This window comes from Ooceraea biroi, chromosome 6 (genome assembly GCF_003672135.1).
Source record: "Ooceraea biroi isolate clonal line C1 chromosome 6, Obir_v5.4, whole genome shotgun sequence".
NCBI classification, from domain to species: Eukaryota; Metazoa; Arthropoda; class Insecta; order Hymenoptera; family Formicidae; genus Ooceraea; species Ooceraea biroi.
Genome location: NC_039511.1, coordinates 4,685,450 through 4,697,624, shown reverse-complemented (window position 1 = coordinate 4,697,624; position 12,175 = coordinate 4,685,450). Strand labels below are relative to the sequence as shown.

Below are 12,175 nucleotides of genomic sequence, written 5' to 3'. Positions count from 1 at the left end.
AATTTCATTTTGTAAACTGGTAGCCGCCGAAATAGCGCCGTCTCTTTTGCGCGAAACAAAGCTGATGGTAGCGTTTGTCGTTCCGCTGCAGGCTGCACCTGCCAGCAAGGGATATTAATGCGAAAATTGGTAGTCGTATTTTTAGGAAACGGTAATTCGCGGTTCGCGCTGCCATTCGCGTAAATCATAAATAACAATTTGACGTCCGCACTCCTGGAAACGCCCTGGATCCGCCCCTGTAATGCGCGCACGGCTCTTTGTGGCCGCAACAATATGCATGCTGAGCGCACCGAAAACATGTACGCTCGCGTGCACTCGCGATGCAGCTCGTGCGTGCCGGGGAGGGGTGGTGCGCCGATAAACGGGGTCGTTAACGAGTTTTAAATCTTCTCTCTCCGCTCTGCGTCGAAGAATTCCGCCTCCTTAATATCTTTTTCCCTGGTTCTTTAATTTCTTATTATTCAAAGATTATCATCCGCAACTTATTAACATTCAGTGAAACTTAAGTATTGGAGAAGCGCGTTCTCTGAGAGAGAAAAAAGACAACGTTACCGGGGAGAATTTGCGGTAACACGCGGCACAAATATTTTGTCGCATCTGAAAAGTTCAGTCATTGGGTTAGTTAGTGGACGACGTTGTCAGGGCGGAAAGTTTGGTCATAAGCGAAATTTACTATTCAAATTCGGTCGACTCGCTGCATTAGAGTGAATGTCTGCCTGGCTATGCAACATGGCGTGACAAGCACGAGAATAGAACCGCATTGGGTTTTACGAGATCGCGTGATCACCGCCAGCAAACATCGTCTCTACCATGAATTTCGTCGGTACATGCCCGCCTTTATTTTACCCGATTTCCAACTCTGATTCCGAGCGCGCGCACCGCGGGCTATCTTGTATTGTATCTCAGGAAAAGTATGCAGAATGCATCTCTTCCGGCGTTTGCGCGGGGGAGGGTTTTTATGCGCGCATAAATATTTTGTTTTACTGCCACGGCTGTTCGACTAGTATGATCCACCGTAAATCGCATTAAGTATGATTGCAGATGTAAATATCCTGTGCTCTTTGAATTATTGTCTATAATTTGAGAGAAAGAAAAAAGAAAACTAAAAATAAAGATGTTTTCAACGCGGCAGAGTTAACTTTACGGCAGAGTAAAACGTGCTTTCAGAATAATTTAGATACTTGTTGGATGTTTATTCGGATATCTCTGCTTTTTTGAATAAATGCATTAAATAGCGTCGTCAGGTTTTTAGTCATTATTACGAGAAACGGCACATATGGTATACAATGACTTAACGGAAACGCTCGGTGCCGTATTCCGCCTTCCAGCAAAAGAGCATTTTCTCACGGCTCTCTAATTTTACTGCGACACGCTCTATTAATATGGCTGCGTACATGTACCACGATTATAAAGAGGCGGGCTTGCCCGGCTTTGCCAACGTTATGGAAATTCCAATGTGTGCACTGCTAAATATATCGGCAAGCGCTCTCTGCGCTTGTTTCTGCGGTCAGGGAAACACGGAAAGTTTCAACGGTTGTATAATCGAATTCGTGCCTGTGGCTGATTTGTATCGGAGACGGCAGCGTAGATCCTGTTTTATTACTTAGTGTCTAGACCAATGTCACTTCGCGGGTGTGAGATGGCAGAAGAGCGTTACACAGTGCCTCAGAAATATGTGGCACAAAAGTGCTGAGTAATGCGTCTCGGAATGCGTACTCGAATGATCGAAAATGCAAGGATTCATATTGTCAGTTGCATATTCTATGATAATAGCCGTCGGGTGATTATCGGCCAGTGTCATTCGCTCTGAGGCTTAAAGCGTTTTAGAAATTAAAGGAAATCAGTCCGGCGAAATGCGAGTCGCTACGGCTTTTCCATCCAATTCAGCAGCGTTCCGTTCGTTCCTTGCACCTCCACCCCTTCTCACTCTCTCTCTCTTTCTTTCTCTCCCTCTTTCTGTCACGTGCAACAGCCGACGAGAACGGGGTTGATCCACCCCACGAGTCTCGTGCGAAGAAAGGAACGGAATGGAAGAGAACGAAGAGAAGCCACATAGTGGATAGTAGAAGAAGGAGGAAGAGAAAGAGGGAGGGTGGTGGTCGTCGGCGGAGTGGAATCCATTTCGAAATTGCAAGCCACCCTGTTCGATCCCCTTTCTCCACCGCCGCCTCTAGTATTCCGACATCCTCCCGCAGCCTTTTCCCGGTTCCTTCCCTCAGGAAAAGCCACTCCCCCTGCTCTGCTCACCCGTTTCGTCTCGCTGTCTTTCTCTCTCTTTCGTTATCTCTCTTGTTCTCTTTGGTTCTCTCCCTTTCTTAGGAGGCAACGTGCTCGCCTCGAATACTGATATCGAGTAAAGTCCTTTTTCCCTTAAACCGAGCAGCCACCAGGAATAATGCATTATACGTACGCGTTCTTCGTCTCTCACTTCTTCCCTCGCTTCGTCGCACGACTTTTCCGCTCGCTCTCTGGTCACGATACTCTTTCCTTCATGTCTTACCCGTCTAAATCACCTTTCTTTCATCGTTTCGACAAATATACGCAAATTACGACTGAAATTACACTTTTGTCTTTCGAGTCTTTAATTATGTCGCGCTTCATAGATATTTCAAACTCGACACGTGTCCGTTTAGACAGCTAACGAATAATCGAACGCTTTGTCTTCGTTTCAGGCTTGTAACGAATTTACCACCCACGTGATGAACCTGTTGAGGGAACAGAGCCGTACCAGGCCGATTACGCCGAAAGAAATCGAAAGGATGGTCCAAATAATCCACAAGAAGTTCTCCAGCATTCAGATGCAGCTGAAACAGTCCACCTGCGAGGCCGTGATGATTCTGAGGAGTCGATTCTTGGATGCCAGGTTCGTATCGAGAACAGATACATTTAATATTAGGAGAATCATATTATTTTCAAGCCACTATATATTCTCTTGATTACAGTTTGAAAGACACCGTCGATACGATCAGTGTGATTGATACAGACTAATTATCATTGCAGACGTAAGAGAAGAAATTTTAGCAAGCAGGCATCCGAAATTTTGAACGAGTACTTCTACTCTCATCTGAGCAATCCCTATCCGAGCGAAGAGGCCAAGGAAGAGCTCGCGCGAAAATGTGGAATTACCGTGAGCCAGGTACTGTTCATTTTTTCATGTATCAAGACAAGATAGTGCCAAGTCTATACGCGAGCCAATTGCTAAACTAAAATTGAGAGCACCGTAAATTATAATATATCAAGAATGCCTGGACCGTCCAGATTTCGATTAGAAAGTTCTCAATTAATTATAATTTGTGATATTTGCATAGATATAAATATTAAAAACATGTCTTTATTACACGCGTGCGTTTTGTGATGGCACGTATAAATTAATTTTGCTATCTATTACATGAAACTAGTAATGTTTTCATTTTGAACAACTCGTTTGCAAATAGGCAAAAGAGCCATTAAACATTTTCTTTATTTTTTATTTATACATGTACTTTTATTTAATATATTTGTAAGTTTTTGCTTTTTTTATTAAACTACATATAATAACAATTATAGTATAATCATATTTAATTGTGCGATTGTACGTAAAAATTCTTGAAAAACTAAAGACAAACTAGAGATGAACATATATATTTTTGTTTATTTTCAGGTTTCCAATTGGTTTGGAAACAAGAGGATACGCTATAAGAAAAACATCGGTAAAGCGCAGGAGGAAGCAAATTTGTACGCCGCCAAGAAGGCAGCTGGTAAGTTGCTTCGTTAAAAGCGACGGGTGTTCCTTCATGAGTTCATTCCGTTTAAATCAATTGTTTTGCAAGCACATAAAAAATATTCGAAATTGCTTCATAAAGTATTAATTTCTAAAACAACAAATTCCGAATAATAATATATCAATTGTTGTGAAATATTGGAGCCACTAAATGATAGGAATACAAATGACGATTTGCAAAATCTTTGAAGCTTTTACGTTGCTGCCGTCTTTTCTCAATGCTCTCTCGAGCTTATTATTCCTTTGGTTGCGTCTTATCAACAAAAAACACTCAGTGAAATAGAAAATTTTAAAAAGTTCCATCTTACGTATGTTTGTAGTAATGAATTATTAAATAGTTTAATCGAGATATTCACCATTTCTTTTCGTGTTACTTTTTTATATGCGTTCTTTAAATACAAAAACTTTAAAGCACGAAGAAAATCTCATTACTATAAATCATTAAACGGCTGGAGTTTACTGCTCATTGTTCAGTGCGAGAATGACGTTATTATTGCGGTCACCGGTGAATCGTTGAGAAAAAATAAATCTGGCGATACTGATTGCGCTCTTTGACTCGCCGAATGCTCAAGGAAAATATCTTTGAAAATAACTCTCGAAAGTTTGGTTGAGTTGCTAAAATAAATTTTGCAGAATTGGAAAATAATCGAGTTAAAGTCGATAAAGCACATCTGCCGTGTTCTCCTCGCATTTTTTGAAAGAGTAAAGGTTTTAAAAGTATCGGGATGTACAAGAGAGAATATAGATGAGACTACACGACATTTCTTCGTTATATTCACCAACAAGACAGACGCACTCGTCTCACGTTCTCACTGTTTGTTCTCGTTCCCCGCCTTCAGTCCTGGTAACGCGATCTTCTCTCTTGTTTTCGTGAAAATAGCAAGAAAAATTCCCGGTCCCATTCTGACATGCCACGGATTCGCGAATCCCACCCTGGTCGCAATTACGCGCGCGCTCTGCTTAACTACCGAGGCATCTCACTTTATTTTGGTCGGTGGCGTGAGATATTTTTAACTCACCAATTATACGAGAAAGAGAGGAAGGGAGAAGAGAGGGAAAGGAAACGAGCGGGGAATGCGAGCCAGAGGGTGAACGGGACGTGAGTACGGATGGAGATTCTCGCATTTCTTTCAGCTTTCTGCGTTTGTCTTTTCTCGACTATGTTCACGATGAAACGGCCCGCGGTCCTCTCATAATTAAAGAAACGGAATTCTAACGATCCCGCTACCTCGCCCAATGAAACAACGCTTGCCTCAAATGGCGCGAAGGCTTTTACAAGCGTAGAATGCTCGACTTTAAAAGCTGAGGCACTTAAACAAATGTAGAACAAATTACCAGAAGAATCCGGATTTTTTATGAAAGCAAAATCTTCACGGATAATCAAAATTGTTAAGGCATTTCAAAGTAATAATGTATGAAATAAAAAATTAATTCAGTGGCATTCGATATCGCATCATCCTCGCAATATTTTGATCTTTTTACACACTGATGTATGATACGTTTAAGCTCCAAAGGAAACATAAGCACGCGAGGAGCAGAAAGACAAATTATCGCTGTGGCTTAAAAATAACTTAAAAAACACCCTCGAGGTTTGTATGCACTGCGATTGTTTCTACAGCAGCTTTTGCAGGAGCATCGCCGTACAGCATGGGTGGTGCCAGCCAGGGCACTCCGACGCCGATGATGTCGCCGGCACCTCCCGGAGGACCGCAGGACATGGCCGGATACAGCATGGGAATAAACGGCAGCGATTACGGTTCGCAGCCGTACAATGATGGCTCCATGGGATATGATCCCATGCACCAGGTAAAACCCGTACGATTTGTATAATCTGTATAGCAGTGTAGCATATTGTTAGAGCATATTGTTCATCAGCTTTTTTAATTAGCTATTTTTGGTAGTTAATTACACTTACTTCCTTAGATATGCATTTGCAGCCATTATGCATGAACTTTGCTTTAGACTAATACAATTGTAAAAATAAGTGCAAGTACTTTGGTTCGAAGATGCGACGATCGAAAATGAATATCGTTAAACATAGATCTATACAATATGTCTACACAAGAAAATAAAATTGGAAAGAAGACGAATATTGAGAATCTAAAATTTATGCGAGAAATTAACTTTTATTATAATGAAATAAAACATATATTTTATATAACAAAGTTATATATATATATATATTACATATTTTTATATATAAATATATTTTACATGTTTCTCTCTTTATACAATTGTAGAAATAACAGAAATTGAATAACGAACAAAATTCCTATTCTTCCAATTAACGTTCCATGTTTTTTCAATTTACTGTTCCTAATATAATTGTTTTAAACATTTTCGGACCACTGCTTGCATCTCGGCTTCCGCATACTTACACTCACTATCAGAGGGAGAAAAGGAAAAGAAAAGAGTGAAAAAGGGAGAGAGAAAGAGAGTAAGAACGTGAGAAAAAGAAAGGATATACTGGTGAAGGGGTATACTTGAATTCCAGCATGGTATAATGTATACAAAATATACAGGAAATCTTATACTTGCCTGAATAGGTGAAACCAAATTGAAAATATTGTTTCAATTTCGAAAATATTAATGCAATCACATTAAATGATAATATAATAAAGAGAAGAATACATTATATAATATATTTGTCTGAATTTCTTTGATTATTTCTGTATGTAATCTTTTTAGAGTTTTGCAGTTTTACATTTGTTCAATAGCAACATGTATTACATGAAGTGAAATGAAAGTGAACATAAATCAATTGCAATATCTTTGAATAAACAAAACTTTTTATTTGAGAAAATTAATTAATGTATAAATCTCAATTCATTTTCTTTATACAAGAAAATATGCAAACTAGTGAATTTTCGTGCATAATCCCCCTTATCCTGTATATGCGCGTGTATGTGTATGTATGCTGTCATGCGAGTGCATTCGATTAGATGTGTGCGTGCGTTGTTGTAATATGTATACTAGGCTGGATACGCTGTTGCTGGCCCGTAAAGATGGGCTCGAGGGCGCCGACAGTCACGGGTGCGAAGGGTGTGTTGGATTCGGGTAGGGGGTGCTAGGGACTGCACAGATACATACGAGGTACACGCACACACACAACACCAGTCCACCTACCACAGCTAGCAGCCAATAGCGCCAGGTTTGCTTAGTATGCATTGGAGTTGCTAAGTCACTTTTTAGGCAGGGCTGGCTCTCTCACATATTAATGGAGCTGGTGGATGCGCGCCGCCGCTCCTAACGAGTCGCTAGCATTCCCGCGATGCAACGCAACGAGGCGAATTTGGACGAAGGAAAATTTGCGACGGATAATTTGTGGCATCTCTCCGGAGTGTGTCATACCTAATGGCACTCCTTGGTGTATCAATCTTCGATAAACCTGCTCTAATTTGCTCCCCTTGAGACATCGCTCGGCCACTCGGTGCAACGTTCGTTCATTCCTGTTCTTCTCTTCTTTCTCCTTCTTCATTACATTGCTCTTTTTAACTCCATAAATTTATTGGAGACAGTTATTCATAGTCCCGATTTGCTTTCATGGTCCGCTGTGTGCTGTGTTCTTCTTTGTCAAGCGTTAAGTTTGCACGGTCCTTTTTCTCCATGAAGTCTTTTCATTAGACTTGCCGAGATAGAAAGTATCTCACCGCAATTGGCGAATTGGTTTATGCGCGTACTAATTTTCGTTTTAACGTCGCTCGCTCGTGCAGGGATCGTCTCGCGTGGCACTCTGTTCTTCAAATGTAGTAAATCTCGTTGACGTACAATTTCAACGATGTCACGTGGCGGGGAGTGACGTTAAATTAAATTTGCGAGTAAACACAGGGCGAGAGCGGGAATATTGGGCAAGCCTGGCAGGAGATTTCTGTAGGAATTCCTAGTCGATGGATCCAATATCTGACATGTCGATACATTGATCACTTGTCGATGTTTCACGGACCGACTACAATCCTATCGCCGAATAAAAAAATCCGCTATATATTCGTCCAATGTGTTATCTGGCGAAAAACTCACTCAGTTCGCCATACTCATACATATGAGAATTAAGTTATTCTTAACAGGTTTGTTAATGGTGCACAATAATATTTTCTTCCGGTTGGTTGTCGGCAGATCTTACTATTTCGGAAAATGCTTCCATGTTGGAAAATTGGAATTGGGGCCATTTCGAGGAAGCTCTGGGACAAAATTAATGTTGCAGCTCATCTGGTTTATTCTGGAAGCTCGAAAACTTCGCTTCGCAAGGATTGAAATGAAGCGACTAAAATGCATGCTCGTGGCTGCGCTGTTCTGCAGTCACTTCCGGCTCCCGTATAGTTCTCTACTTCTTTATCGATCCGAAACGGAGCTCGCGCCCTCCTGTATTTTCTTGCTGGCGTTAGGTCCTATCAGTTTTATCGTTCGATCAGCGCTTCTTCAATCCGATCTAGAACGAAACACGACACGTAGCGAATTTATAGGTCGACAAATTTTCTTTCCAATCAATCTCGTAGCAAATATATTCTCCGCGATAAAAATATAATTTTTTAATGTAACAAGCTTGAATTTCGAAATACAATTTAGCGGAAAGAAAGAGCGAATTTATGGCCTATTATTCAGCTTGTTTTTTTAAATATACTGTTGCTTTTCAAGGATACCATTCGTGAGGTATTATTTTTTTGATTTGTTAGGTTTAAATTTTGAGTCTACTCTGGGACAGCAAGCACACACAGCAGATAGCAGGTTTACGCATCAACAAATTCCAATTTCTGTTTCTAATTATGTCGAACTTGATGTCGATTTATCATTACATCGATCTCGCCGATCTTTCAACGTTGCGTCGCGCACATGTGATCGACTCTGATGGCAAAGTTTGTAACGACTAGAAATTCCTCCACCCTTGATGCTGCAGCTGGCACTAACGTTTTCCGTAATCGCATAACGTAACAAATGAGCAATCGCTTGTACACACTCTTACATGAGCACAAAGAGCCTCTTTCACACGCCGACCGACTGACTCTTAACATTCTTGCACCGGTTAAGCAATAATCCACTTATAATTCCGTCATGTTACTTATCACACTGCCTCGTTTTGTCTTCGCCCTTTTTCTCCCCTTTCTTTTAATCTCGTCTCTAATCAGCTACTGGTTGGTACCTCCAGTCTAATAACTAATAGTAACAGTAAGGAACGTGGAACTGTGTTTGTTGCAACGAAGATCGGCAGCGCGGAGCTTGTGACGCGACACGAAGAACTTGTCGAGGAGAGCTTTTCTTTCCTAATCCAATTGTTTTCGGATTTGCTGCCTTTGCTGTTTTGCGCGCGTGCTTTCCGTACGTGTATCGCGAAGATTATTGAAGAATGACAATCATTTTGAGAAGAAAGACGGCGCATTGTCGCGCAAGCACAGTTCTCGCACGAATATGTCTGTTATCTACGTTACTGTCACTGGTACATCGCTCGTCTGCTGCGCCGTCTCTTCTACTCTCCATCACCTTAACGATCTGTCTCGGGGGCTGCGAGATCGCGAACGATTCCTCGCGCCCGAGCGGATTCCGGACAACGCGCGCATCTTCCACTTGTCGGTCCTAGAGAAATTACATTACGCAAGTCCGAACGAAGAAGAATTTCTTTCACTAACTGGCAAATCTTAACTTAACTTTGGAAATGGAAAATCGCGATCGGGCAAATTCTTAGGATTAAAATTATCATCTGACGCGAGATGTTAAAAAAAGATCGAGAATACCAATTGATTCTCTCGAGATCGACTCAATGATCGTTTTTTCTTGATGCAGATGAAACGAAATTCTTAGAAGGCGACAGAGAGTGAGAGAGAGACACCGGATCAGACAGCCACGAAAAAATCACGCAGTCGAAGCTAAGAGAGAGAGAGAGAGAGAGAGAGAGAGAGAGAGAGAGGCAGAAAGATAGAGGGATGAACGGAATGAGGGAGAGAAAGGGAGAGAGAATGAGATCACACAGCCGGGGAAAAATTATAGAGAACGTGGAAATCGGGACTCTGATGCGTGTACACTGATCTCGGCCTCTCGTGCTTTTTATTGTGTTTCCAGTGATGCGTCAGGCCGGCCTAAAACGCTCGCAATTGTAGCTAGCGAAACTCGCCGCAACTCGACACGAGATAAGAGAGAAATATGAGAGAACTTAGAGATAAAAAGAAAAAGCGCGAGAAAGAAAGAGAAAGATAGAGAGAGAGAGAAAAAAGAGAGAGATGACCCGGAATTAGAAGCTGACGCGAAAGCCAGTCGCGACATCGTCCTCCGTTGCAACAAGCGCAGATCTCGTTCCCTAGGATTGTTCTCGAAGGGAGAAACAGGCGAAAGAGATGTGGATTTCGCGCGAGAAACCTCTAGGAACGGGAGAAGTGCTCGGGCAGAGAGACATTGTTAGGATTCTTCGCGAGGTGCCAGTTTGGTTCTCATCTAACTCATCGATAGTGCAATATATACATACGACACGCGTGTCTGCGTGTCGACGGGGACATTTCGAAATTCCGACTCCTAGCCCGTTTCACGGAGGCGCTTTGACTGGACTCGCGCGTTACTGCAGACGAAGACCTCCTGCTCGTGGACCCCGTGGGGAGTAGAATTTATTTTCGAACCAAGCGCGCTGCATGGGGGAAAGGAAGGCGCGCGTCGCGTTACGTTAAAAATGCGGACGCGATATACGTCGGAGGTTGCTCGTGTGGAGGTCTACGCGCCAGCAGAATGTCGGGAACAGTTTTCCGGATGATAATCTGACGTTACGGAAGAGCGAAATTTGCGGATACGGCGATTTCGGCGGATATCGACGGGAATTTCCGTGATTCGGCGTAAGCAAGGAGAAAGTCAAGCTCGATAATCCGGCGCGGAAGGATCGACGCGAGGTTTCCTCGCGTGTTCAAGAACAATTCTTCTTCCTGCTAACTTCGCTCGTAGATGATCCACATCCTGAAGAATCGGACCAACATTGGAAGAAATGCGAGAATGCAGCGACGATAGAAAGATGCGACGGACGCGCAGATCGTGTATTCGCGCGTGTCTCACGCCAAAGACACGCGGGTCCTGGATCTCTTCGTTCGATTCTGTACCGAATCTCGCGCGCCGACCGATTTACATGTATACCGGGGAGAGCGGAGGACTCTCTCCGCCCCTTTTGCGGTCATCGCTCCCTCCAGAAAGAAAGACGTCCTCGCCTTCGAGCTCTTCCCTTAGGATTAGATCTCGCTAAGTGTGCAATAAGATTTTGATATTGGGACTTTTCTTTTTTTTAGATTGTAGAAATATACGTTAGATAGGTGGTTTGTTACACGTAGGTAGTAAGAATTGGTGGCAGCAAGCGATAAGTTTAACTCGATTAATGATCGATCGCACGGGTATCTCAAACGATGCTGAGGAGCGCGAACTGAGGATTGCTCTGACGATCGAGCGCTTCCGGTGGCGGCACTCGAATGGGCCACGTAATTATTTGCGCGGGAGGACACATTCTGCTGTTTCTCTTTTTAGTTTCGGTGTCTGAGAGGCAACGATGGAAGACCACGCTCATGGAGTTACACGAGTTTCCACCGTTTTGTACATAAATCCTAGACGGCATACACGCACCCGATTTGCATTGCGCGCGATTTCATTCGTCGCTCCTTTTACACGGCTTTCGATACTTAAACCTTATAGAAAACTTATTGAAAGGCAGCTTTATACACACATTATACACAAAAACACATACACAGAGTTCATATGTACGATATGTACATAAACCGATAGGAGGAAACAAAGCAACGTCAAGTGTACAGTTGGAAAGATTACTAGGACAGATACTTTTCCGTGACATGCATGTCTGCATGTAGACTTTCAAGACACGAGAGCCTCCGAAACCTAAACGTTTTATCGATGTTCTTCTGGATTAAGCACGCTTCCACAGAAGATCATTCGTTGACGCAAAATGGTCGCAGTCTTGTCGAAATTAGTTTAATAAAAGAGTCGTTTAGAATATACGATAATACTTTGCTTTCAGAGGCCCACGTGCGTAATGGTTTCACAAGGTAGTACATGTGTGCGTAATTATCTGTTTGTTTCAAGAAAGAGAGACAGAAGTGGAGTATTTGTATTGTGTGTGTGTGTGTATCTGGTTGATTGAGGATACTTGGATGAATAGACGAAGGAGAGACAAACAGATAAAGTAATGGAAGAAGATAGAGAAAATGTGTGTATATTTGTGCGTGAGAATGTCGAAAATTTCATTGTAGTTCGTTTTGCAGAGTTCAGAATTTCGCGTAGACAGTAGAATAGACGCCGGTACGTGGCATTGGCGAATTCGAGAGGATTCAATGTTCTTTTTGCGCAATTATTTCCTGGATAGCGAGATATCCAAATGATAATATCCGAATGATGGAGTTTCATGGACACGGGATCAAGATAAGCGTCTGAATCCTTTCCAACATGGGT

General features: G+C 42.4%; 1 protein-coding gene across 9 annotated transcripts in view; it reads left to right on the top strand.

Annotated features, from left to right (window-relative positions):
* LOC105281864 (homeobox protein extradenticle) overlaps nt 1-12,175 on the top strand; it is a 46,752-nt gene that overhangs the window by 28,639 nt on the left and 5,938 nt on the right. For 2 of the 9 annotated variants that reach the window (XM_011343423.3, XM_026970054.1), the window contains exons 4-7: nt 2,673-2,863; nt 3,001-3,136; nt 3,641-3,737; nt 5,379-5,566. In XM_011343423.3, coding sequence (XP_011341725.1) covers nt 2,673-2,863; nt 3,001-3,136; nt 3,641-3,737; nt 5,379-5,566 — 612 coding nt within the window. Of the gene's footprint in view, nt 1-2,672; nt 2,864-3,000; nt 3,137-3,640; nt 3,738-5,378; nt 5,567-6,150; nt 6,560-9,532; nt 9,688-9,808; nt 11,910-12,175 lie in introns of those variants that run through there. The other 7 variants (XM_011343441.3, XM_011343414.3, XM_011343399.3 and 4 more) reach the window with 7 other exon arrangements.